Source organism: Paramormyrops kingsleyae, chromosome 2 (genome assembly GCF_048594095.1).
Source record: "Paramormyrops kingsleyae isolate MSU_618 chromosome 2, PKINGS_0.4, whole genome shotgun sequence".
In the NCBI taxonomy this organism is placed as follows: domain Eukaryota; kingdom Metazoa; phylum Chordata; class Actinopteri; order Osteoglossiformes; family Mormyridae; genus Paramormyrops; species Paramormyrops kingsleyae.
Window position 1 is genome coordinate 9,225,016 of NC_132798.1, and position 26,229 is coordinate 9,251,244.

A 26,229-nucleotide genomic window follows, 5' to 3' on the forward strand; every position below is an offset into this window, starting at 1 on the left:
AAGGTCATTCAGCTAATTATGTAGGTAATTAAGTTAATTAGTACACATTTTTACACATAATTTTGTAAACATTTTATGCATAATTTTACTTTTGTAACAGCAAATTGATTAATACACTAACATGACTGTTCCATTATTTTTTAATATAATAGTAGGCAGCGAATGCAGCAATGGAAAGCATTAATGTGCATTAATCTACTAAAAAACTGGACCTAGAATCATGAGTAAAAAAAAAATATATGTATATAAAGTAAACCAAGAATAATATAAAATCTCCCTGGTTGAAATCTGATGACATGATGAGTCCATGAACAATAAGATTAATGGAGACTGCATGCGTGCAAAGGTTAACCAAGAAGAAACATCTGATGTTAAAAAATAACACTGTCTGTATTAGGGTTTCCAGGGACAACTAGATTCTGTAAGATTTCTGTAAGTCTCTGGCAAGATGAGTCCTTTGAGTCACAATCAAAAGTGCGATGTTCAACAAAACCAATACTATAAACTACCAAAATAACCTTATAATCCTTATAAACCTTATAATCATCCGTGGGAGTGGGGAGTATCATAGTCTGGAGTTGCTTCTGTTGGATCTGGAGAAATCCTTCGTAGGGGTTATAGAGAATTCTTGAACTGAACAAGCTAAAGTTGCGAGCTGGACGAAGCATCAGTTCTTACAAGACAATGATTTATGGATTTCTGGGAGTTGAAACAAAGATTGACCCTAGAACCACAAATAAGGGATATTGTGTTTTGATTGAGTCAATATCCAGATGTAAATCTACACGTTATTGATTAACATGTTGTTAGCGCACAAGAATAGTTTCTGCTAAGTTGACAATCTAAACATATTTTGTTAGTATTGGCCCTTTATTTTCAACATCTAAGAAACGAGGTATAAAAATAAGGATATGCATTATTAGGTTTTTATAATATATGAAAGTGATAAAGCCTCTATTAGGGCTGACATATTTTCAGGCATCATCATGTTACCATATATCCTGTATCTACACCATTAGTTTCAAACTGGCATAGCATAATCATTCCAATAGCAGGTCCAATATTGTGAAACTTTTGTGAAGATAAGGGATGTGATTACCACTGCTACTTTAGTCTGCCAGTTTGTACATCATGTTATATTTATTTAATGATAAAACCAAGGGATTGTATTGAATGACATGTAAACCTGACAAATAAAAAACATATATTCCAGAAATTAATGCTCAGATCATTTAATATAATTCTTATAAAAACAATGTCCACACAAAAAGGGAGATTAATGTCTGTATTTCAGTACAACGTTTTTTTTCTCTTCAGCAATTTACAAAAGAAAACTTCACAGCAATAAAATTAAATACAAACTTCAGCAGACAAGTAAGCATATTTATAAGACAAAATTCTTTACACGGAAACCTCACGCCTGCACATAACCATGTAGACAACGAGCTTGCTGGCAGACCTCCTCAGCTATTTGTAAAATTTAAAAGTATGGTAGTATGTGACTTTAACCAAAGAGACTACCGGTGTGTAATTCGCGTAGTGTTTTTCGTGGGATGGAGGGACAGCATTCTTGTCTCGTTGCAGTATGTTACATCCATTATCTACCACACTGTCCTTCAGGACACAGTGGGGCCACAGCAGATGTGCAGACAGCTTCCTGTCCCCATTTTGCTTTGGGTTGCTGTGACAGGTCCAAATTTAAAGTGACACAGCACCAGTTGTGCCACAGTAGGACGCCTGTCAACAGTGAACTCTGCTTATGGGCATGTTTTCGGTGAAGGCCATCAACGTGGTCAGATGAGGCGACATCACCCGACTTCCCTCGACTGATCCTGGTTGCTCAAGCGGCTGGGTGGAGCTGAGCAGACAGAAACTCGCAAATTTTGTTAGACACAGGTCACTCCCTAGAACATTCCAGTAGCTGTAGGGCTACATAAATCTATATAGCTGCCCTGAAACTACCTCTGTGGGCTAACCATAAAAAAGTCACACGACCCCCTCATCACCCACAACCCTTTATTTTAAGAATGCAGTAAACATATGTTTTACAAAACAAACCATTTTAGTAGCAGCTGGAAGGGCTAAATACATAGAACTGCATAGCTTGGTTTTTCAGGAAATAAATTCACGATGAGTGACATTGTAGGTGTAGCCGAATTTTCACTGCCAAAAACGATCAAATTGGTTATGGGTATAAGTGCTTCTCGCTTAAGTGCTTCAACTGGGTGGGAGTTATTAATCAGTGCTGCCCTGAACCAGTAATGTTACACTGAGCTTCTGGACGACAATCTGACATTGTAACTGATACTGTATACCGACACACCTCTTTTGGACTGACTTCACCATACATTTTCCACGGGATGTTGTCTTTGCACTGCGCCTCTGTCCTAGGTGTAGTTGAACGCTGACACCACCCAATTTCCTTATTTGGACAAACATTACCAATCTTTCCACACACTGATTGGAGGGTTACGTTGCTCATCCCATTTCGTGGGACATACTTATTTCAGGTTCTTTCCACCCTTTGCCCACCAGGGGGCTCCAGCTTGTAGGACAGGGCTGTCAGGACCTTGTCAAATTTCTGGTAACGCTCTGTCTGGCTTGCCACCACTCCCCGGCTGCCCCACAGCAAACGCATCTGGAACTCCGTAAGGAAGATCTCCAGCAGCTCCGGCCGCTCCTGAAACCCTGTCGGGGAAAAGGACCTTGAGCTTTATGTGATACAGACAGTCATCTTTAGACAGACAGCTCACTGTTTCTACGTTCTTCCTTTGCCGTACCCTGCAGCTTGGTCTGGGCGTTGCTGCAGTAGACTTCCCCGTGTTGTGCCATTGTACGTGCTGTTTCCAGGTGACTCATTACCACGTCCACTCCCATGTCTGTGTACTCCCAAAGCTCCGCCTCCTCGCCCACAGCCACTCCCCTCTCCAGCAGAGACAGCAGCGGCACCACGTGAGGGAAGGTGGTGTCAGAGGGCATGCACTCTTCTGAAGGACAAGGACAGGAAACAGCTGTGTGGTTTGGCTTCCGCTGAGGCAAGTCTTTCTCACAATGATACTGAGAACAAAACGAACTGTGATGGAGAGTTACCTAGACTGCCTTCATTCATGCTCTTTAGGTAAGGTTTGAGTTTCTTTTCATACAGGATAGCTCCCTCTGTGTGCTTCTGCCGGAGTGTCATCCAAGTCTGCTCCAACCTCTTGACCTGGAAAAGGAAGCACATTGAGTTTACACAAGTCCTCGCGTATCACAGTCAAGCTCTCATGAACCTGTTAGTCATCACAGATCAGGGATACTGGACGAATGAATTCACGCATGTCGGCTGACGACCTCCATCTGATTCCACCATTGCTCCCTCTCCACAACAGCCCCCCCCGGTGGCAGGTACCTGGCGTAGCTCCAGCGCTCTCATGATCGTGGCAAAGCCGAACATGTTGCCCTGGCTGCTCTTGAGCTCGGAGGCCAGCAGGATAGCCTTGAAGAGAAAAGCAGCCCTCTCTTCCCGGCTCCCAGTGCAGCCTAGCAGTTCAGCTGCCATCATAAATGACATGGTGTGGAATCTGAGGGGCAGGGGTAAAGATCGAGGCTGAGGCGGGAAAGAGTTGTGTGTGTGGGGGGGGGGGGGGGGAGATCACCACAGGTGGCTGCTCAGCTCAGCCTCACTGTGAAAAGGGGACAATTCAATTCAACACAACAATGGACTATCACAACCTCTGCAAGAATTGTGGGTATTCTGCCATAGAAGAACCTAGTCACTCTTCTATTGTACCAATCAGCAATTAAATATTAATTGCAACAGTTAAATTATCCAACTGTATAAATAAGTAACAGCTAACATTGTAATGTTTCACATTTGATAAAAACATCTATGAAGCATATATATATTTTATTTGCCATGTGCATAACTTTTGGTTTTGCATATGCAGTCTTACTTTTCATGAGAGACACAGTTTTGGGGACAGAATGGAGAATCAGGGTTATTGGTCTTGCTTAAGGGCCCAGCAGTGACACAATAACTCTGCAGCCACAAAGTTTAAACCTATAGCTTCCCAAGCATGGGCACAGCGCAATGAAGTGGTACTGCTTTATCGGGCTATTAGTATGGAGCAACCTGGCAGTTGCATGATACAGAAGTTCATTATTCTTTTATTCATTGTGTCAGACCAATTGTACACGGATTTCAGTGTAAGCAGTGTTACTCAGTAGTGTACAAGATTTGAATCTTTAATGTTTTGCTCACAACCCCCATCTTCTTCCAAGGTCTCACCTTTCCCACAAGTCCAGGCGGAGCTGTTGTCCATGTGGGAGAGTCAGCAGCTCCAGACCAGAACTCACTGCCATCTTCTGCCGCATCTCCTCAGAAACGTTCAGTATCCTAGCAACCTGCAGTCCAGATCAGGGCCGTGATGGCAAAAAGGTGAGCTCATTTAAATTTACTGTCGAAAGCACAACGCACTCCCTGGCTTGATACACATTCAGTTATTCATTAGCATAGTAGCTCTTTGCTGCCCAGGACTGGTGACCCTGTTGACTGACTGCAGTAGAACAGTGGTTTTGTAAGAGGCGATTTTGAGCCGGAATCCTAATCCCAGCTCAAATTTTGGTCTAAAAATAGACTTAAAAGATCCTGGTTTACTGAGCTGTTTCCCCCTTTACAAAGTAAGTCTTTATAATGAACACCTGCAAAAACCACTAATCAAATTAGCAAAGCTACAATCCCGAATTGTACAAGAGATTAACAAACGGGATTAAATTAGTAGCTAAAATAATTTGAAGAATCTGAAAAATACTAGCATCAGTTAGCATGAGAAAACTATAAATTGTTTTGTGCTATATGGTGGGGAGAGATGACCTGATATAAACTAGGACAATAAAAATAGAAAGAGGCTGGAATATGAAATTACAGTGTCCTCTGCCAAGAAGGAAGTCTATAGGCCTTTGCTTATACAGTCCTTCAATAAATACATAGGCGCATAATGTACAGTACCAGTCTAAAGTCATAACAAACATACTAGAAATCAAAAGACAATGACCCTAAGCAGACCTCGAGGTTACGTAAGTACTGTATTATCTGATGAATAAGCAAGGAGATGGAGTGCTGTGACAGATGACCTGGCCCCTACAATCCCCCGACCTAAACCCTATAAAGATGGCTTGGGATGAGTTGGGTTGAACAGTAACAGCAAGGCAGCCAATCTGTGCCCAGAATCAGTGGAAACTCCTTCAGGATGTTGGAGAAGTGTTCCAGGTGGCTCCATGTGGAAGCTGGTTAAAAGAATGTCAAGAGTCTGCGATGCTGTAGCAAGGGGGCTATTTTGAAGAGTCTAAAATTTGAGATTCTGAACACTCCTCTTGGTCATTGCGATATTTGATATATATTACTTACTTCATTGCCTTTTGCTATAAGATGAATAACAAAGCTAAAACAGAGACAATTGCATTAAACACAGGTGTGTCCCAATGTTTGACTTATCATAAGTATGTGAATGTATGTGTGAGAAACTGTAGGCACCGGTGATCTGGGGGAAGCCGAGGCTTGTCTGAGTGGGGGGGCTTGTGCCTTAGTGATGTGGGTGCCCCTACCATGCAGTCTGCCTTGGTGATGTGCCAGGCGGCGGTCCTGGCATCGACTTCGGTCAGCAGCTCCTTCACCCTCTTCAGGATGCTTGCCTCCAGAGGTTTGTTCTCTGCGGGCATCAGCAGTGACCTGTACTGTCCGGGTTTGAAGGACGACTCCTTCTCCACCAGCGGGACACTGAAGACCCCTCTGCTATGCTCCAGCACGTCATAGCCCTCCTCATAGCCTTCACTGGGTAGGACAGGTGCTTTGGAAGGGTGGGGCTTGGAGATCTTTAGGGAGGAGTAGGGACTGGCTACGGGCCCTGGGCAGAGTCTGTGCTGGCTGGAGCAATGCGAGTCCGGCGACTGGGGCGAGGCGTTGAACAACTTACTGGCAGATGGACTTCTATGGTGGGAGACTACAAGTTCACAGAAAATACACACGAGGAAAGATCAGAATCAAGCAAATCTGAAACATCAAACAAAACCAGGAGATGTGCTGAAGCGGTGTTACCGAGTTCTTTGTGACTGTGTCAGGTGTGGATAACTGAGAATATCACTGTGCTTTTAAGGCACACGTATTTTCAGGCTACAGGACTCACTGGTATTGTAGGCCGTAGAGGGAACATACTCTCCAAGAGGTGACAGTGGAGATCGTATCATCTGGATCTGATCCATGCTGCTGGATAGTCTGTAGAGACACGTTACTGCTTATGATTAGATTGACTCGTCTGTGAAAAACATATAACCTGACAGAAAGTGATGAGACTGTCACTAGCCTACCCATAGTGCCCAATAGGGGGCAGCAGACTTATTAGTTGCTCTTCTCACCTGTGAGGCATGGCCAGCAGTGTCCTGGGCCTGTCATCCAGGGCGACACCTTGCTTCTGGATAAACGTTCTCCTCAAGCTAGATAAGGGGCTGACTGGGTCTTGCTTGAGGGTCACGGTGAAGGCTGCCTCCAGAATGCGCAGGGGAAGGGTCCGGTTGATGGGGCAGTAGATGTGTGCACCGCTCTCCTGTGACAGGGGCTTTTGACTTCCCACATAGAAGTGGATGAGGGCAGCTACGGAGTCAAAGCTCTCCCTCCCCAGCTGGTACTGGACCCGAGGGCGAAAGGTGCCGGACTCCTCCAGAACTTTGCCAATGACGAAGTGCAGAACCTTGTGGTTCCAGCGGCTGGTCAGTACATAGTCCCCCATGCTTGTGAGTGAGTCCCGTATCAGGAAGTCTCCATTCCGTAGGACCAGCGTCTCTGACACCTGTCAGGCCACCCAAGAGAAACCAGATGATCAAATCCAGGGCACCCAGTGAGAAGATGATGTAAAACAATACAGATAAATATAGGTGGCGTCATTTTTGTGAAGAAAGACAGCAATGGTGGCTCTAGCTGTGACTCAACTATTGTGGCCTACATAGAAGTTAGATATACCCCCTACTCCTGACTTCAAACAATTTAGATTAAGGATTTTATACTGAATTAGACCTACATGCATGTAATCTGATACAGATACGTGAAGGGGATGAGTGGGACTGCTTTTCAACCCGAATACTGCAAATACCAAATACAAATACAGACGCTCCTCTACTTACAAACTTTCAACTTACGAACTTTCAGACATACAAACGAAGAGGACTGTAAGTCCAAATTGTGTTCGTTGGGCTCCCGTTTCCTGTCCGCAACATCAGTTTTTTTTTCTGAGCATCAATACTGCCTAGTATGACTTATTCCCGATACTCCGGCCGCATAGCAGTGAAGCATGCGTACTCCCAGCACCATAGATCTTTGTACTTGCATATAGCCTTAAAATGATGTTGAATAACGACTTACGAACATTTCAAGTTACGAACAGCCGTTCTTAATGTAATTCGTTCGTAAGTAGAGGAACGTCTGTATTGAATGCTGGGTGACAGCTTTTGGTCCTTCAATCTCGTAGAACATCAAGGGTTGTAAATGTCTTTTGTTTTTCATTCGTTTGGGTTTGGTTTGGGTTTTTGGCTTAGCTAGGTAGTTAGGTTAGGGCAGTGGTTCCCAAACTTTCTCTGCAGGGCCCCCCTTTTCTAGATAGGAACATATTTAGCCCCCCCCCCCCCCCCCCCCATTCAAACTACACAGGTTCAGATTCAAACTTTATTTGAAATACAACTCCCTTTTCTAATTGAGCGAAACAAATGCAATTACAAAATACAAATGGTGCAATTTCACCACTGTGGGAGAAAAAAGAGCAATCAATTAAAAATAAAAGTCCAGCATAAGTTCGAAATTATGCAAATGCAGATTTAACATTCCTGTTAATATTCATTGGCGTACACATGCCCCTGAGGCTATCCCATTGGTGCGCCCCCCCTGCAATACCTCTGCACCCCCCTAGGGGGGCACACCCCCCCAGTTTGTGAACCACTGGGTTAGGGTTATACAATTAAGAAGATATGATTTTGCTTACATCGGAAGCTGGTTGTCTATCTGTCATGTCTTGCATGTTTAACCACTACAAAGAAAACTCTTAGCAAAAAGAACTTGTCTTAGCCTTTGCTATATATAAATACAGAAACATTCTGCCATGACTCAACTGTAGACTAAGCCATAGCACTAATAATCCCAGGCGATTAGCGTTACAAGTTACAATGCAGGAAACATCTTCTTCTACCTTTCTCATCATAAATGCTTAAAGGGATATTAGCGGTTCTCTATCTGAAGGGTTTTCTGCCAATGCCGACAAATTCACGGAAACTTAATATCTGCCGATCTTATCAGACAACCGATACGCCGGTCGAACCTTAGTCTACATATACTTCTGTTTATGTTTCCAGAAGACGGATGAGCCAACCTCTCGGGGCATGAGGCCATGGTACCAGCCATGACTGCTCATATCATCGCTGCTCCGCTTCAGTTCCTCCTCTAGCTCCTTCCGAAGCTTCTCAGGTGGGGTGTCAAGCAGGTACCTCTCCTTGGAGAACTGAGGGGTGCAAGGAGACATGCGGAGGTGACACAGTGTCCTGAAAACAGAGCAGCCGTGGGGACGCAGACACACTAACGTCTGTGTGTCTGTTTGGACCCTCAGCATAGACTCAGAGGCGATTTCTCAAGGAAATGGTCATTTCTGATTTAGCCACCCCGGAGAGAGAGCAAGCATGGACAGTCTTGCGGGATCACTGAGGTCATTCCGTCTTTGTCTAGAATACCCTGGACAGTCCAAAGAGACATTGCTACTGTACTTAGATATCTTCAGGGACAACTTGAACTTCATTATCAAAAAACTGACCCCGGTTAACAACCCCCGTCCCCCTGTTTTTAACAACTGTCATCCAAATTACTCTCATCTGTTCACATGACAACCATTTCCATTATATGGAGACTGCACTTCTTTGGAGATCTCCTTGTACCACCTGATCTCTGTCTTCCATGTGCATCCAATCATACTCTTTGGTCTACCCTAGTAATCAGAGTCCAATTCATGTTTAAGGTCCCCTAAACCCTACTCAGTGTATCATCCCTTAAACCCCAAGCTCCAAGATCCCCCCTAAATCCATAATCTACCCAGGGATCATCCCTACTATACAGTACTTTTTGGTCATCATAACTTTTGGGGGAAAAAAACTGTAAACTTTATTTTAAGTCAGAAAAAGGACACAGTTTTACCTACAAGAGCAGAATGTGTAGCACTGAGACACAGTATCAAAGTCACATTAATAATAAATATGATATTGCGCTGCTGTTTATCTGCTGAAACAATGATGTCACTCACTAACATGTGACATCGTGAGGAGGGGCTGTTTCCTTCAGGGGGAATTACCATAACAGAGTGGAAAGCAGTATCTGAGAAACACAGTAAGAATTGAAATACAATAGCAGTGAATGTAATGGTTATAAATAAATATATTTGATAGACTTCAAAAGGACTATTAAATAAATAATGTCTTTTTTTTTTTACCTGTGTGGATTTTATTTGTAATAGAAGTTTATGAATAGCACTAGTGACATTAAACTGTTTCGACAGCCAGACTAGCAACACATAATTATTACAAGATCCCATCTTTGAATTTATTACAAACACATGATTGTATATCTAAATCCATTTGGAAGGACTGACTCTCTGGTAGGTTCCAAAAAAACAAGGCCATGTGACAGACCTGCGGCAGGCACCCCTGGAGCTGGGGGTTAGGGGCCTTGCTCTAGGGCCCACAGACACGTGACCATTCTTCCAAGGCTGGGGCTTGGACCAGTGATCTTCTGATCACAGGCATGGAGGCTCAGCCCACTACATCAGATACTGCTATCAGCTCCATGATTATTAATGTTTCATAATGAGGAACGATCATCAGTGCAACTGTCATTTAGCCATCAGACAGGCTGTCTGAAGACATCTGGAGGTTGACATGTCCGCCCTTATGACTTTTTCTTCTGTTTAAGTCGGGGCTGAGAGGAGGTGCACTTTGTTGCATGGCTATGTCTGTCAGGCTTTTCTCCTGACACAGCAGTGAATCTTGGATGTGTGTAAGCTGAATAAACAGACGGCTATCACTACTTAGCAAAGGTCGGTGGATGGGCAGGATAAGCAGCTGTGCGGGATAACTGGGCTCACTGGGAATAGTGATTGAAGAGCACAGCTTAAGCTACCTGAGCAGGATAATTTATATCAGATGTGCTATGGAAGCAGTCTACTCTGCGTGACTGAGAACAGGAAATTCCCACTGCATAGGACATGCTATATATAATAAAAGGTCAGCCTGACAGGTTTTGGTGACTGAATTGAGATAGTATATAAACTAAATTGAACCAGGAAAAGTGTCTAAAATCTAACCGACTTAACATTATGAACTATTCCAGCAGAAGTCTACCCTCTGTCAGATGTTCCGCCAATGGAGCTGGGAGATCCAAAGTCCATGATCTGATTGCTTTTGGGAACTACATGCACATCATCACCAGCCATGTTTAGCCTAACCCTACCAGCACAATAGGGGGGTACATCATTGTTTCCATGACGACAGCCAAATGGCTGAGGACTGGAGGGTGAGGGGTCCTTTAAATGGCCTACAAGAGGACACCCTGCAGTGATATTGTCCCAGTGCTATTCAATACCAGAAAGTACTGGGAAAAGGGTGGGCCGTTGTTCCAGGCCTGATCACCTAGCAGACTGATCGATACAGGAGGCCCAGAAAGTGAATAACTTAGAAAGTGGGAAAAGCAGCATCTGAAATGGGAGGAGGAGTGATCTGCAATCCATCACACTTCCAGCACAGCGCTGCGAGTGCAAGTCACAACAACATAAACAACATCTTTAATGCTTTAACTCTTATCATTGTTCATGAAAGGCAATAATCCTGCACTAAATTCCTACAGTACTTTAGCTTAATTTAATGTACTGGCTATGTACATTAGGTAGGTACTGTACTCTGCACCCAAGACGGAGGCTGAATGCTGCATTGTCTACTCTCATCATCATCATCATCATCATCATCATCAATCCATCTATCTCACCCTATTGATTAAATCCTTCCCCAAATTAAGGCTGCATCATTGACACCAGTAAGTGTTCAGAGCATGTGAATTCTGACTATGCTCTCTAAGTCAGAAACACGACTCAGCACAGCTGGCTCCAGAAAAGTCATAATCTGTCAATAAATAAAATGATAAATGAAAAGTTTGTACATATACAATATTAAAATGAACAAAGAGACTCAGAAATGCATCTGAAGCAAACTCAGAGAGGCAGATGGGCGGCTTCAGAGTCAGACACCCTAAGCGTCTCCTATAACAGCCAATTCAGAGACAGGAGAACAGTCTAGTCCTAAGAGATACACATTTTCATCTCAGCCAGAACTAAACAAACTCAGCTAAATCCCAGTCTGAGGCACTGGATTACTGCTAAACTTCCCCACGAGTTGAGTGTCTCTCATTCCAGCCATAAACTTTCAATCCTCAGACAACTTACTTCAGTGTTAAACTTCTCCCAAATGGAAGAGAGTCACCTGATATTACATTTACACCAAAGGGTGTAAATATCTACTAAACATTCTCACACTTGTCTGCATAAACCTAAATACACCGACTCCGCACTTCATTCCTTTAAACAGCAGGTTGAATAAAATGTGCTCCTTTGCATCCAAACATGCTGACAGAGAGCCGCTGGCAGCTGCAGCTCACCTGCACCCGCATGAAGGATCTCCTGTAGACGCAGCAGGAGGCGGCGGTGGACAGGAAGCCCCAGAGGCCGCAGCGCTCCGCCATCGCCCCGGCGCCGCTAAAGCCCTGACTCACTGGCTGCCTCTGCTACAGTCCCGCGCCGCGTCTCCCCAGCCCGCGGCTTCGCCAGCCACCTCGCCGCATCCCTCTCTGCTGGGGGGACATGGGCAGGGAGGGGCGGAGGCAGGCAGATCCGTCCCCCTGCCACCTCCCCAGGCAGCACGTATAACAGACAGCGAAGATGGGAAGTACCTTTAAAGAAGCTGCCACAGCGCCTTGCTCCCGCGACAGTGCCAGCGAGGCAGTAAACGTCCCAGCATGCACTGAATTATTAATAATGCAGACTTTTCTCCAGCTCTTTACCTTCACATAAGTCTAAAAAAGTAACATCGCAGTGTGTGCAAGAAATATGATCCAGAGGTAACGTGTACCCCCGCACCAATATTTAATTTGGCATCATTTGCCCTCCCAAATAATAGTCCTTATTAAGCTGTACCGCACCAAATATCAACACCACTGTGGATGTGTCATATTGCCTTTGGGTAAGGTTTGCCTGAAAGGCGTATAGATGACCTGAGAAGATAGATAAGGAGCATCTTAGACTCTGCTTTATCAGATACAGATCTGGGGGGGGGCAGGGACGCTGTTACTGCTAGGCCACTGTCACTGGGTGTCACTGTAAGGCAGGGGTGGCCTAATGGTTATGGACGTGTACTTTGTAAGATTGCTGGTCTGACTCCCTAACCGGCAAAGTAGCACTAAGGTACCCAGAGCAAGGTGCCCCCCCCCCCAAGCACTGCACCCCGGGCATTGACTTAGCTGCCCCCTGATGTGTCACGATGTGACATATGTGTTAAATGCAGGGGACACATCTCATTGTTGTGCACTGTGTGCTATGGTGTATCAACAATGACAACCAATCACTTTCCCTGTTTTACCATTATAGTCAAATAAATAGAATTTGATGCTACATATTGCACACAGCCATTCATTATTTTTACATTTGGTTGAGTATATTACACCGGCAGCCTTGAATTACACAGAGTCATCTTGAATGCTAGAAATTAAATTAAAATTCAAAATGACCCTAAAGGAATATTCACCAGCAATGATTATACATCTGCATAACACAACCAGGTGACTGGAACACAGGGACACGCAGAAACCGACCATCAAACATTTTGATATCTGACAAAATGTCAGATTCTAACAGTAAAATGCCTTGTAGTAGTAATGTAATTTTGATGAATACTGACTACAAACAAACTTTTGTCCAACATCGCCAGTACCGATAACTGGTTTTTCTCTGAACCATTTTCTGACTCAGAAGTTAGCTGGGAGGGGGGACTTGCGTTACTTTTACGTGGAAAATGAAACGTCAATCTGAGGACTAGATTTATAATACATACAAGACTGTCTCCCCGGCCCGTACTTCGATGCCTCTTCTAAGTGGAGTTGTTAACAGTCCTGTATTTTTATGGGGTCTTCCCATATTGTAAAATAAAATGCTGTCCCATTTTGAACTAATGGATATTTTTTTACATCAAAGGTGGCAATCGTACTTCTAAGCGGTGAATGAGCCAATGAAATCTCTCGCCTTCCACTACGGAAAATGCCTGATCGTCCAGTGCAATCATCTCCATTATTTTAGTAGTTATGACTTTAGCTCTCGTGCTGTTAATTTTTAATACTGACAAAGTTTAAATGTCAGATGGTAATATCGACCAAAACTGATACATCGGAACAATCCCCATATCTTTATTTTTAATGAATATCGACAGGTACTGATGTTGTCAGTTGTACTGTGCATCTCTATCTGGTTGTATGAGAGAAAAAAAATATTCTCTATTAAGAAATGAATATTTACCATTTTTAGACACCTTTATGCAAAGTGACATACAACTGAGAAATCAAATGGAGTTAATTGCCTTTCACAAAGAGCCACTGGATTTGACCCAGCAGTCTTCAGATTATAAGCACACCATTCTATTTGGCAGAGCCACACTTCACTGCACTGAAAACACCTTGAACAGAACATACTAACCGCTATTGTTTTTGTTTCCTAAATAATCTCAAATATGATTAAACTCATACCCTATCTACCATTGTACGTCATAAGACTTTCACACAGGGGGTGCAGGAGGTGAAGACTGACATTGATAACTGAGACTAAGAGAAACACGTGGTTCCATTGGACGTTTGCAGTGCTTGATGATGAATAGAAAAAGGTCGAAGATGTATAATAGAGTAAGCTGCAATGCTGGTAGTCTCTTGTACTTGTCCCATTTCCAATATCCCAGCATTCTGTAACTTTCTAACCTGTCAGGAACGATGCATAGTGCAGGCAGGAATGGAAGGTGACAATCCACTTGTGGCTCCACAACAAAAACTAACATAACAAAAATGATCTACGAAAGGAAACTGCTTACACAGAGAACAGGCAGGGAATCAATCATAGCAAACAGAAGAACCAACATCAGGAAACATAGTGAGTAACTGCACAGGGAACAGAGCAGGATCAGGTACTTAAATACAAAGTAAACTTGGGCATACATGGTACAGGCGTAAAACATAATCAATTATTAACCAATCAACACAGGACAACTAGAAACAGAGCAGAATAATCAACAAGGACTGGCAAAATGGGCAACAGGTGAAACTAATAATTAAATCGAGGAACTCAGAAACTAGGGAACAGAATCCAAACAGTAGGGAAATAACAAAGACAGGCAACACACAACCAAGGGCACAAAGCAAAAAACCAAAACAGAATGGAAACCATAAAACACAGGAACTAGAAAAACTGATACACCAGGAAACAAATCTACTGAATACAAAGGTGGCTGGACTTGAACACACAACAGAGTGATTAATAGCTGCACGCTCAGCCCTTAGCACCACGCAGCAATCCACAGAGCTGGGGAAACACATGACGGACTTGAAGGACACAGGGAGGACAGGATGGCCAGCGACACCTGCTGGCCAAAAGAGGAAGAAACACAAAATGCTGGGGCAGATGGGTGCTGACCCTGACACAAACCAATATCATACCCAATCCTAAATATTTACAATATCATAGCTACATGTTAATCCCTGGTTTTCTGTCATTTCCACATCTATGCAATGATACCCTCCTTGCCACAAATGGCTGAAGTGGCACAGCAAAGACCGATAACCCAGGAATTACTAGTAAAAAAGCCCCATAGATTTGATAGAGCTACACCTTACAGCTACTGGCCTTATACCATGGTAGTAGGGGTCTTGCTTCTTGTTATGATTGATTGCTCTCAGACTACCTCTCTTTGTTGCTTCTCCAGTCTAATGAGAGTGTCAGTTTTTCTTATAATTGTTTGCACCAGTTCTCTCTCTCTCCCTTCCCAACTCCTGGCTACTTATTGTCAATGTGTGTCTGAAGCATGATCAGATCAAGCTTCAAGATCAACTTCAGATCATTGTAGGGTGAAGTGATGCTCTGCAGTATGGGAAGTGCAGAAAGAGACAAAAAGACAGTTTTTGGTCTTTTCCGGGCTACAAAGGAGGAATGAAACAGAATGCATTATCTCATTTGCCTCGTTTAGTGTCTTGTAAGGGGGCATCTCTGGAACAATCACTTGAGTGTTCAGGCCTCTCTATTTCTTGTCCATTTCTGTTTTCCTGTGACAGAACTGACCCCCCCACCCCCATTTCCTTCTCATGCCGTTCCATGCCCTCATGAGCATTTCCAGTCAGGGGGGTTCCAGAGAGATGAGGTAATAAACAAAGGATGCTAGTTTGCACTAATCCCATTCCAAAACCTGTACCACATCTGCACGGAAAATACACATCTACCTCTCTAAGGGAAGACATACCCTTATAGTCACGCTATGGCAAGTCAATATCCTTCTCTGGAAGGGAAGTCAGGTGACCAATCCTGGTTGTGGTTGGTGACTCTCTTCCTGTTTCATATCAGTGTCTGTGTTTTATATGGGTAGTAAATCTAGAGCAGAGTTTCACTTGTTGTTGGCTTAGATTTCCAGTTGTGCTCCATTGATAATTCTCACATGGTTTTATTCCCCAAGAAGCTCAGACACTGCAAAGGCTGACCACATGTATCTTTTTATAAAAAGATTTCATTTGGATACTTAATCTCCAGTATTGAGGGAAAACATTGTCAGAATAGTCCTGAATGTTACAAGTACTACACCTCTTGTCTCCCACCCATTGTTGACCATAACCAGACCTAACTGGAACAGAGTTGGTTACCCATGGTAACCCAAGTGGCGAGGAAGCATTTGTAAGGAATGGGCAGTAATCCTAGATCTCTTCTGCCACAAATCCCATTTCAACTACAGTTCAACTGCTACGCACTTAAAGCTTGGGCTCTTTTCCATGGTTTCACATTGGCCCAAAAAGAAAGCTGATTCGCAGACAGCAGAATGCAAACGAGCACTTCATCTTCCACAGTCCCAGTTCTTGCTATTAAAGAACAAAAGAGGGCTTTCTAATTCATTGCCCACTAACTGAACATGTCTGCAGAAAAATGTTTCCTTTCAAAGGTTGGTCTTGTCACAAACCCTCTACACCTTTGCTCTGTTTCTTATTTAGGGAAAAGAAAGAAATTCTTACCTTAACATATTCACCTCTGATGTCCATTGGCAGGTGGCTGGAAAGAAGAATATGTAAAACAAGCATTACAACTTGTTTTTTGAGAATTTCATTGAAACTGTTAGGAAGCCGCTATTCGTGTGTAGCTGCAAAGTGTTTAGTCAAATGTTTAGTGCATGTATAGATATATACACATATTGGTGTGTGGGTATGTTTGCATGTGCATGAATGAGCATCCGTGTGATCGCATGCACGTCTGTCTATGCAGTGTGCGTCATACAGGAAGCGATAATACTCAGTGGCTTTGAGATACCAAAAAAAAAAAAAAAATGGCAGGGACAGAATGTGCTGAAACTCCTGACCTCTGGCATCCATTGAAATTGCATGTAGGAAGTATTACGCAACATGCTGCTAAGACTCAAACAGCAAACGGTCGACAGCTGTTGGCCAGTTCTCACAACACCTAGCAACAGTTTCAATTACGGGTGCACCTCTTAGGCCACAGAGAAGGAAACGAACACAACTCATCGCCATTCCCCTCCCATCTCACACAAAGAAACACATTTCTGGAAAAACATGAGTCCAACGTCCTTGAGAGGAAAGCGACTTACAGCAAACAGCTACGTATAGTGCCTGTCTTCAAAGATCTGCATCACCAAGCAACACTAAACATTAAATTAACAACTCAGAGCTAAACATTCAAGAAGCTTTTCCTTTTTTCTTGTCAGCTCTCATGTATCAGGGGACATGCACATACAGTACCGTACAAAAGTCTTAGGCAGTCAAATGACACAGAAAGCTATTTATCTGGGTAGGAAGTGTACATTTGCTTGAATAATACAGTAATAACTAGTAAAAAGTTCTTCTGTTCTCCAAAAAGTTATTGATATCTAGTTGGATGGCTAGATCAAGTTCAGTGCCTTCAGGGCCACCCAGCCATTCCATGTATTTATTAAATTTCTCCATCAGCTTGCTTGATTAATTAACTTAAGTAGTTAAAAAAGTCAATGAGATATTGATTAGCTATATGAGATGTGCCAATGGTCAAGTCAAAAACTACATGGGTGTGTTGTATGGTTGCTGGAAATAATAGGGTAATTTTAGCAGAGATTTTGGAACGGCTAAGCTAACACACTTTGACATAGCATAGTTTTACACCAACACAACGATCATTTAAACATCATTTTCTTTGGCTGCCTAAGACTCTTGCATGGTACTGCATACAGACCTCACAGTAGATTCTTCCAAAGAAAATGATTCATCTGAAAATGGCGCTGCCCTGAAATATAATCCTTGCTTTCTGCTACTTTGCTGTTTTCTATGTGAAAACAATATCTGTACATTCGTGCATATACCGAATGGATATTCTCCTCCGTTTTCTCTGTTTCCATTCCCTCTAATGACATCTTGCCCTCCATCAGCCTTTCTAGTCTTGAGTGATCCAGAGAGGGCACAAGAAACAAAGACACCTTGTTCTTCTCTGTATTCTTCTCAAACCCACAACAACTACGTATCGCAGATGTCAAAAGCCAAGGGCTACACCCTCCATGCATCCACAGCTCTAACTCTGCATTAAGATCGGTAATCTCGAGGCAGGCATGCAGTGAATGGATTTCAAAATACTATATATGAGGAAGGGACACTTTGTCAATGAGAAACATAATCTGCTAACCCTCAATTGAACATGCATGTAATCCAAAAGAACTGAATAATGTTTCATCAAATGGACTGGCAGTCATTTACAAAATGCCAGATAATCACATTTTTAAAAAAATATGAAAAAATAAATGCAAAAATACACTTTGGCAGTCACTGGGAGAATTGTCCCCTGTGGCCATTCAAAGACTATTAAGTAATACTTGTTGAAAATAATAATATCTATATGCACACAAATCACCCATTAAAGTACCTCCCAGTGCAGCGTTTCCCAAGTCTGTCATTAACATCCTATCCTCATGTGCCCAGCATCCTGTCCATTCCTATTTTTCTAGAATATTCCTAGCTGCTTTCTTGATTTGCTGCCTTTCTGTTTTTTTGTAATAAAATCCCATGCAATGCACTTTAAAATACACAAAAAAACATATTAATAATGCTACTAAATGTGACATAATTAAGTCTGTTCTGGAAAACATACCAGGTAATGTATTTACATAAAATATTAATTTCAATTAATATTTCTAATCTACTTTCTAATCATGGGTGGCCTGTCGTTGCCAGTGTTCAGACAGTCATTACACAACAGCTATGTAGGTTGTGGTGCCTTGTAAAATGCCTGGCAGTTGATCGAAGAACATTCAGGTTCAGCTGTCCCACACCTCCTAAACACTGCCATAGATACCACACACCACACACAGGGTAACAGGCATGTTGCATACACACATTCACTTCTTTAGGAATCTTATTCCTAAAACCACAAACTTTCTCAAGTTACATAGGGGACATTCAAACAGAAAAAAAGGGGGGGGGGGGGGGGTGACATAAACAGGGCAGACAAATTCAGCTTAATTACCAGCTGGACTGCCATAATTTTCAGGATTCCTAGTGATGCAGGCTGATGTCATTCCTAGTAAGATTCACACAGTGGCACCATCAGAGATACTACAAAGTAAAATGCATGGCAAACTGTACTCTGTATTAGAATAGTCAGCTACAGTATCCCCTAACCTACAAAAAACACATTGACCCTCATGAGCTGACAGAATCTCAAGCACCATTCATCTTCAGTGCATTCCAGCCTGGATTCCTCTGCACTGGGCAGGAATTCCTGTTGAGGACTTACAGCTGTAGGAGTCCTTTGGGTCCCTCTCACTGCAACCCGAAAGCTGCCTCTTGAAGGGCACAGGTCATATCCTTCTCTAGCGGGGTGGAGCTTACAGGCTGCTTCAACATAAATCAACCAGTCTTATTGTCCCAAGACTTACACCAAAATCTATCATGGGGATTTCATGGGGATCCGTCAAAAAAAAAAGCATCAAAGTCATTTTCAACAATGCTACTTAATTCTTTCATGTGAGGTACCACTTTGTGCGTCAGCAGTCCAAGAAAAAAAATCATCGTAAGAGACAACATTCTATGATACAAAACATCGGATTATGGCTTGCTATGGAACAACGTTTTAGCTCATCCTGTAACAGCCCTCCACCCAAGAGCATACAAACAAATAGGCGTCCTCCTAATCCCTGGTATAGAAAAAATAAATTATAACTGAAAACGATTTTTTTCCCCAGAGTTGCACGATTTCAACCCTAACTTGGCAGCGAGAGAAGGACGTCATTCTCTGGAAAGGACAACTTCCACGGCTCTAAACCTTAAATGCGTTGCATAACATCTCGTCCCCACCCTAGATCACAGGCGAACAGCACTAGCATCATGTTTTAATATACCCATTATGTGCCGCTATAACCTACATGTATTGTGAGGAAATAACCTTTCATTTAAAAGTTTTTAACTTCTTATTTTCATTATCGTGAATTGGGTTATCACACTAAAAAAGTGAATGTTTCTTTCAGGTAAAGTGTATTATTTTATAAGTGCAAAATGTTTTTGCTATCAGATTACATGCTACTACTATACACAAGTGAAGCATATTAGAGCGAACTTTCCCATACAAGCAACGTAAGTCTACCGGACAAGATCGGTTGGTTTCAGTCGCTACAGGTGATCGACGTTTTGAACCGATACACGCTTCTCGAAGTAAATTTGCGTCTTATGTAAAACAGCCCTACCTCAAACCCATCGTCCAGACAAACAGACTTTCTGCTTTTCCCCGGCTCCTGTAGCGGGTGTCCTCCTCCCTTCCCGACCCACCGGCGTTGCTCGCGTTCAGTCGCGCACAGTTGACAGCAGAAGATGAGCGCTTCTGTCCACCGGGATACCGCAGCCGCAGTCCCCACCCGAACCTTCAGCGCGAAGGCAGTGCTTTGTGGGAGGGATTTTTACGCCCGCCACTACAACTTCAGTACCCATGAGAAATACCATGTACAGTGCCGTCTGTCTAAAGTTACTCTCAAGAAACCTTAATATGTGGAATGAACTGTCAATTACTTTTCTAATTCAGCACTGGGGCGCTTCAGGGGAAATGCTCTTTGGATTATTTTGACGATTTTGTTTATTATTTATTAATTTGGTTAAGAATTCGCTATAAACATTCCCTGATGTTTTATCTCTAACATCTGCACACTTAAGTTTCGGTCTGGTGAAAAATAACAAGATTCTGACATTGTCTGCTTGGGGAATAATTTGGGATGCTGCAGATAGGTTGTAAACAGCATTTAAAAATATGCGGTTATTCTACATCTTCTGCTCATTCTTTCATACAGAAAGTGAGGAAGATGATCCGAGATAACCGGTGGGAAGATGGATGGATGGAAAATGAATAAATGTTATCCATCCATCCTCTAACCGATTACCTTGGCACGAATGGTATGTTAAATTCGTTTAGAAAAAACGTTAAAAACAGATACCACAGCGTTTAAAAACTCACTGTAAATGATGCCATAATTAGAGTTATACACAAAAACTGCCAATTTCAACCAAAATGAACAGCACCTATATTGTGTAGAAAATCTGGGTCAGACGCACAATTTTTATACCTCCCAAGAGTTGGGAGAATATCCAGTAAAATACAGTGATTACTCAGAAAATGGAGACACCTAGCAGCTGTTAAACTAAATGCAGACTAAATTTAAAGAGACCAGTTATCTCCCTCTGTAAGTTTACTTTCATTGCCTAGCAAGTATCTCCACTCAAAGGCCAAAAATGAAATCAGACTAGCAGTTTCAAATAAACCCCGGTGATAAAATGCACACCCGGAGCGTCACTGGAGATCTATGGAAAGCAAGGCTAGACCTTTACTAAGGGAGTCTGATTTTAATGGAAATGGATACAATAACAATAATAAGAATATATCTGATATTTAAAATAATTAGTATACAACTGTTTTGAGGGGGCTAAAGAACATCCTCGATTCTCTATGTAACAATGGACAGAGTTTTTGAAAAGACAAAATATGTTAATTTACATCAAAAAGTCTATTATGAAAGCATTTTTTATAAATAACTCAAAATATTGACCCCAAAGAAGTATTATTTGCTTATAAAATATCTAATAATCAAACCGAATAATGGAAATCAGTGACATGTAGTGTGTGTGTGTGTGTGTGTGTGTGTGTGCATGTATGTGTGTGTATGTGTGTCTGAGGGTCATTGGTGAAGCATCCTTGCCCGGTCTGAGTCAATGTCATTCAACAATCTGCCTGCCATGTGGGGAACAGCTCTACTTAATTGTCAGATAGACCTTTTTCATGTGAAATGAACCTGTGATATCTGCACATTACAGACATTTTAATGCAAGATATCATGTAAGAAGAAGATAATGAGGAATGCAAGAAACGGCACGGTGGTCCTGATTTTATTCTGAGTGGCCTTATTCAGCAAAACGCCCAGTAAGAAACTGAGGGACATAAAATAGATAATAATGACATGAAACAGCTCCCTAGCATGGTGATGCATGCAGTTACACTCATCACCTACCCAAACTTTCATAGTATATTTGAATATGTGCTGATACTTATACATAAAGTAACGAGTAACTTGTAACGAGTAACTTGTCTGTAACTTTCTGTCTGTTACTTATACATAAAGTAACAAGTCAGCTTACAGGGAAGAGGTCGAGAACCTGGAGCGCTGGAGCCGAGACAACAACCTCGCCCTGAACTCCAAAAAGACAAAAGAGCTGATACTGGACTTCAGGAGCCGGAAACACATGGACCACCACCCCTTCAGCGTCAGTGTCGAGAGAGTGGAGGTGGTCCAGAGCTTCCGATTTCTCGGGGTTCATATCAGCCGAGACCTGTCATGGACCAGGAACACAAATGCAGTAACAAAAAAGGGACTTCAGAGGCTTCACTTCCTGCGGAGCCTGAAGACAGCACGTCTTCCACGGCAGCTCCTGGTGCACTTCTACAGGTGCACCATAGAGTCAGTGATCACACACTGCATCACTGCGTGGTACTCTGGCTGCACCTTGGAGAACAGGAAGACCCTCCAGCGCATCATCAAGTCAGCCCAGTGGATCACTGGCACCCAGCTTCCATCACTGGAAGAAATCCGTCACACCCGGTGCAGCCGCAGAGCTGAGAAAATAAGCAAGGACCCAACACCCACCCTGGACACTCACTCTTTACACCCCCGCCATCCGGTAGACGGTACAGAACCCTGTACACACGCATGACCCGGCTGAGGAACAGCTTTTACCCTACAGCTATCACACTACTGAATTCAAAGCACTCATCTCTAACATTCTGAATATTTGTGTACCGGTACTTAAACCTGCTGTATAACTCTAATTCTACCTCTGCAAAATTGCCCCAGCACTGCACTTTATACAAAATCATAACCATTCATGAGTATGATTATATTGACCTAATTTACCAGCACCTTATTCACTGTGAATGTGTGTATGTGTGTGTGTGTGTGTGTGTACATATTTTATTCTTTGGATTTTATTGTAATTTTTTACTGTGTATCTGCTGATGCGCTCCAAACAAAATCTCATTGTACTTGTACAATGACAATAAAGCATCTTTATCTTTATCTTTATAAAGAACACATATCAGATGTTATTGTCTTATTCGCTCATGGGAGTTTTACTTACACAAAGTTGGTCTGATGGCAGAAAGAAAAATGATTGGTTCAGAGAGATAACCAATAAGATTGTAGAGGAGGTGGGTCCAAGCAACTAGAGGCGGAACCATGACATCTGATTGGTTAGTGACACTTCCTCTTGTTGCTTGTTGGATTTTATTTGGGGTGTGAAAAGCATGTAAGGAGACACCTTCAGTAAAGAATCATCATTGTAACAAATATCACCTGGTTAAAGGCTTTGACTCCTGGGCTTCACCCAGCCGACTTTCAGACTGTTCTGGAAGAGCGCTGCTGGTCCCATGTGGACTGGTCCCCATTGTGCTGGGTTGGCCGTGGTCCTCTAGCTCTGCCAAGGGTGGCATCTTCTGAGCCTCAGGGGACAGAGGACACTGCTGCGACGTGCTGGCTGTTTCATCTTCTAGTAGCCCTGAGCTCTGCTTAATCTCAGCCTGCAAAGCTCTGGTAGCTACAGGATGTGGTTTTACAGCAGTATCCAAGAAAGAGGCTTCATCTCCGGATGACACACCCTGGAGAGACAGCACACTCAGCAGGGGCGAGTCCGCAACATAGTCGCCCTTCCGTGTCTCCAGTACAGCTCCACTTCCAGTCTTCTTGGATTTTTTGCTTTTCTTCTCTTTGCGGGAGAGACGGGGTATAGTGGCCAAATGTGAGCATGCTTCACTGGAGTGGATGTGGCTGGGACTGTGGGGACATACTTCTGTGTCATCGCTGTACCTCTTTGCTAGCAGGTTCAGACCCTGACTCCCATCATGCTTTGCAGCAGTCTTGGAGGATCTGTTTTCTAATGAAAGACTGTGTGCAAGGTTCGATAGACTTCCAAACCATTTAAAACCTATGACATAAAAGACAGGGGTAATATAACTGAGATTTGTGCATACATGTATACAAAATTTCATAGTTAATTATTACATCTTCTTAAGACCTTGTTCATACTTTACTTTTCCATGTGCGCTTTCAGCCCGCAGATGATCACGCATGCAGAAGCTTGTGCTCACAGAAAGTCACAGTTGGTGCTTGAACACAGCAGTGATATTCCACCAGACCAGCAGAGGGCAGAAGTATTGCAACAAACACAAATACCAGCAGTGTAATGAAAAGAGTAAACTTTTTATGGACAGTTTTAAAGTTACTAATCACTAGGCTTGGGCAGTATTATGGTAATATGGCTTACCACAGTATTCTGAAATCCTTACAACAAAATTAGTACTTGACAAGATTTGGATAGTGCTACTTTTGAAAATACTGTATACTGTATATTGTATATTGAACAGTATGAAAAATTTGATTTGTGGGTACCTCCGCAGTCCGCACCTCATCATACAGCTGTTCACCATAACTATCACAACACCACGTTGCAGCAGCTATTCTTCCTCTGCTCTTTCTTGTTTGACCACTCCTCTGTTAAAGCATGTGCTGCCACCTACTGGAAACACCTGGTCAATTTCCTTGCACATGTGCAGTCGACACGCACCGACCCACATGATTTCCACCAGCTACATGCACAACATCCGGCACAAACCGCTGATGAAGAAATTTAAGTGGCATCCTTGCGCAGAACCAAAAGCGCATGTGGAAAATTAAAATATGAAGTGACTTAACTTCTGGTGTTCTCAATGATCAGTTTAACTGGGCTGTAAGTAGACCACTGCTTAAAAAAAAAACTTAAAAATTAGAACTAATGTTCTTAACAGTTCCACCAAAGCCGCAGCATTGAAAAAACCTCATCAATGATGTCAACATTGTCATGTTGTCAGCTTGTGCTTCTAGATTGCAGTCCTGCCTTTGACATCATCAACCCTTCAGTTCTGTTAAACAAGTTAGTCCTTAAGCAGTTAGCCTCCTAACTGAACAATCATCACAAGATATCAAACATCCTTGTAAGTCTTACTTGATTGCTGATTTGGGCACCCACTAAATAAATAAATGCAAAATAAAATATATGACAACAAAACTGCATCCTCTATATTACATATGAAATATGTATAAGTGTTGGAACTTTAATTCTTTGCTCTTTACATATTGCCAACAGGGAGGATTATGCGAAAGAACATAACTTTTACTCCTCTGCTAACAATACACAAAAGCATCTCTTGATATAACCAAATCGCCACCATCATCTATCAGGAAGATGTTTTAAGGAAGTAAAGCGATGGACAAGTCATAGTAAAACAGAAGTCCTCCATCTACACACTGGCAATTCCCTTCACAATGCATACATATTTATCACTGAGGGCTACGATTCACTTTCGCTGAATCACCTGTAATTTTGGTGCCATTTCTGATGACGACCTGTGGATTAATTGTTATATATATAGTATATTGTGACAGAGAGCCTGGGAAATGGGGACTCAGATGTGGAAAACATTAATTGGAGCAGGCAAAAAATCAGAGTCATACAGTCTGGGTCAGAAACCAACACGGGCAGACCGAAACCACCACGGGCAGACCAAATTCAAATCCTAAGACAAGAAGGTGACCGCGAGACAGATGTTGGTCTGGTAAGGTGCAAGCAACAGTCAGAACAGGGCAAACTTGTAATCTAGGATCTATAATCTAGAATCAAGAACCAGAAGACAGAGGTCAAAGGCTCAGATATTAAAAATATCATGTCGGTCAGGGGTTCCGGGGGGAGGGGGAACTATGGTAGCCAATGACCCTACTGCAACACTCTACCCTCAGCAAGCATTAACTTACTGCAGATTCAAAATGGAGAAGCAAGATTTTTTACAAGAAGGAGTACACTGTAAAAAAAAAAAATGTTCAGCCAACTCAAAACTTCAAGGCAAAATGCTGCGATAACATTTTTGAGTTAAGTCAACTCAGTTACAAAAGTTCAACAAATTACCTATAGACAGAGGTTCAGCTAACTTTGACTTAAGAGTTAAGGCAACACTAATACAAGTTAGATTAACCTACACTGTAAAAAAAATGTTCAGTCAACTCAAAAATTCAAGGCAACATGCTGCAATACATTTTTGAGTTAAGTCAACTCAGTTACAAAAGTTCAACAAACCTATAGACAGAGGTTCAGCTAACTTTGACTTAAGACTTAAGGCAACACTAATACAAGTTAGATTAACCTAGGTACAAAGTTTTAATAAACTTAGATTGTTAAATTGTCAACACTATTTTGCAAGTTCTATTAACATAGGTTCAGAGGTTTACCTGGTACAAACCTGCCTTGTTTAGGTGACATTTTAAGAGTTACTGTTTTCATTAACTTTTTTAAATAGCAAG

At 42.5% G+C, this 26,229-nt stretch overlaps 1 protein-coding gene across 5 annotated transcripts in view; it reads right to left on the reverse strand.

The window, feature by feature from the left end:
* Nucleotides 1-1,216: 1,216 nt before the first annotated feature.
* Nucleotides 1,217-26,229, reverse strand: part of sh2d3cb (SH2 domain containing 3Cb) — a 28,472-nt gene continuing 3,459 nt past the window's right edge. Inside the window, exons 2-13 of one of the 5 annotated variants that reach the window (XM_023801815.2) lie at nt 23,197-23,824; nt 16,349-16,385; nt 8,388-8,516; nt 6,391-6,821; nt 6,162-6,250; nt 5,952-5,978; nt 5,584-5,825; nt 4,268-4,383; nt 3,389-3,560; nt 3,091-3,205; nt 2,781-2,987; nt 1,217-2,688 (exon numbers count right to left, since the gene is read on the reverse strand). In XM_023801815.2, the coding sequence (XP_023657583.2) occupies nt 2,507-2,688; nt 2,781-2,987; nt 3,091-3,205; nt 3,389-3,560; nt 4,268-4,383; nt 5,584-5,825; nt 5,952-5,978; nt 6,162-6,250; nt 6,391-6,821; nt 8,388-8,516; nt 16,349-16,385; nt 23,197-23,824 (2,375 nt within the window). In that variant the 3' untranslated portion in view covers nt 1,217-2,506. The other 4 variants (XM_023801805.2, XM_023801825.2, XM_023801833.2 and 1 more) reach the window with 4 other exon arrangements.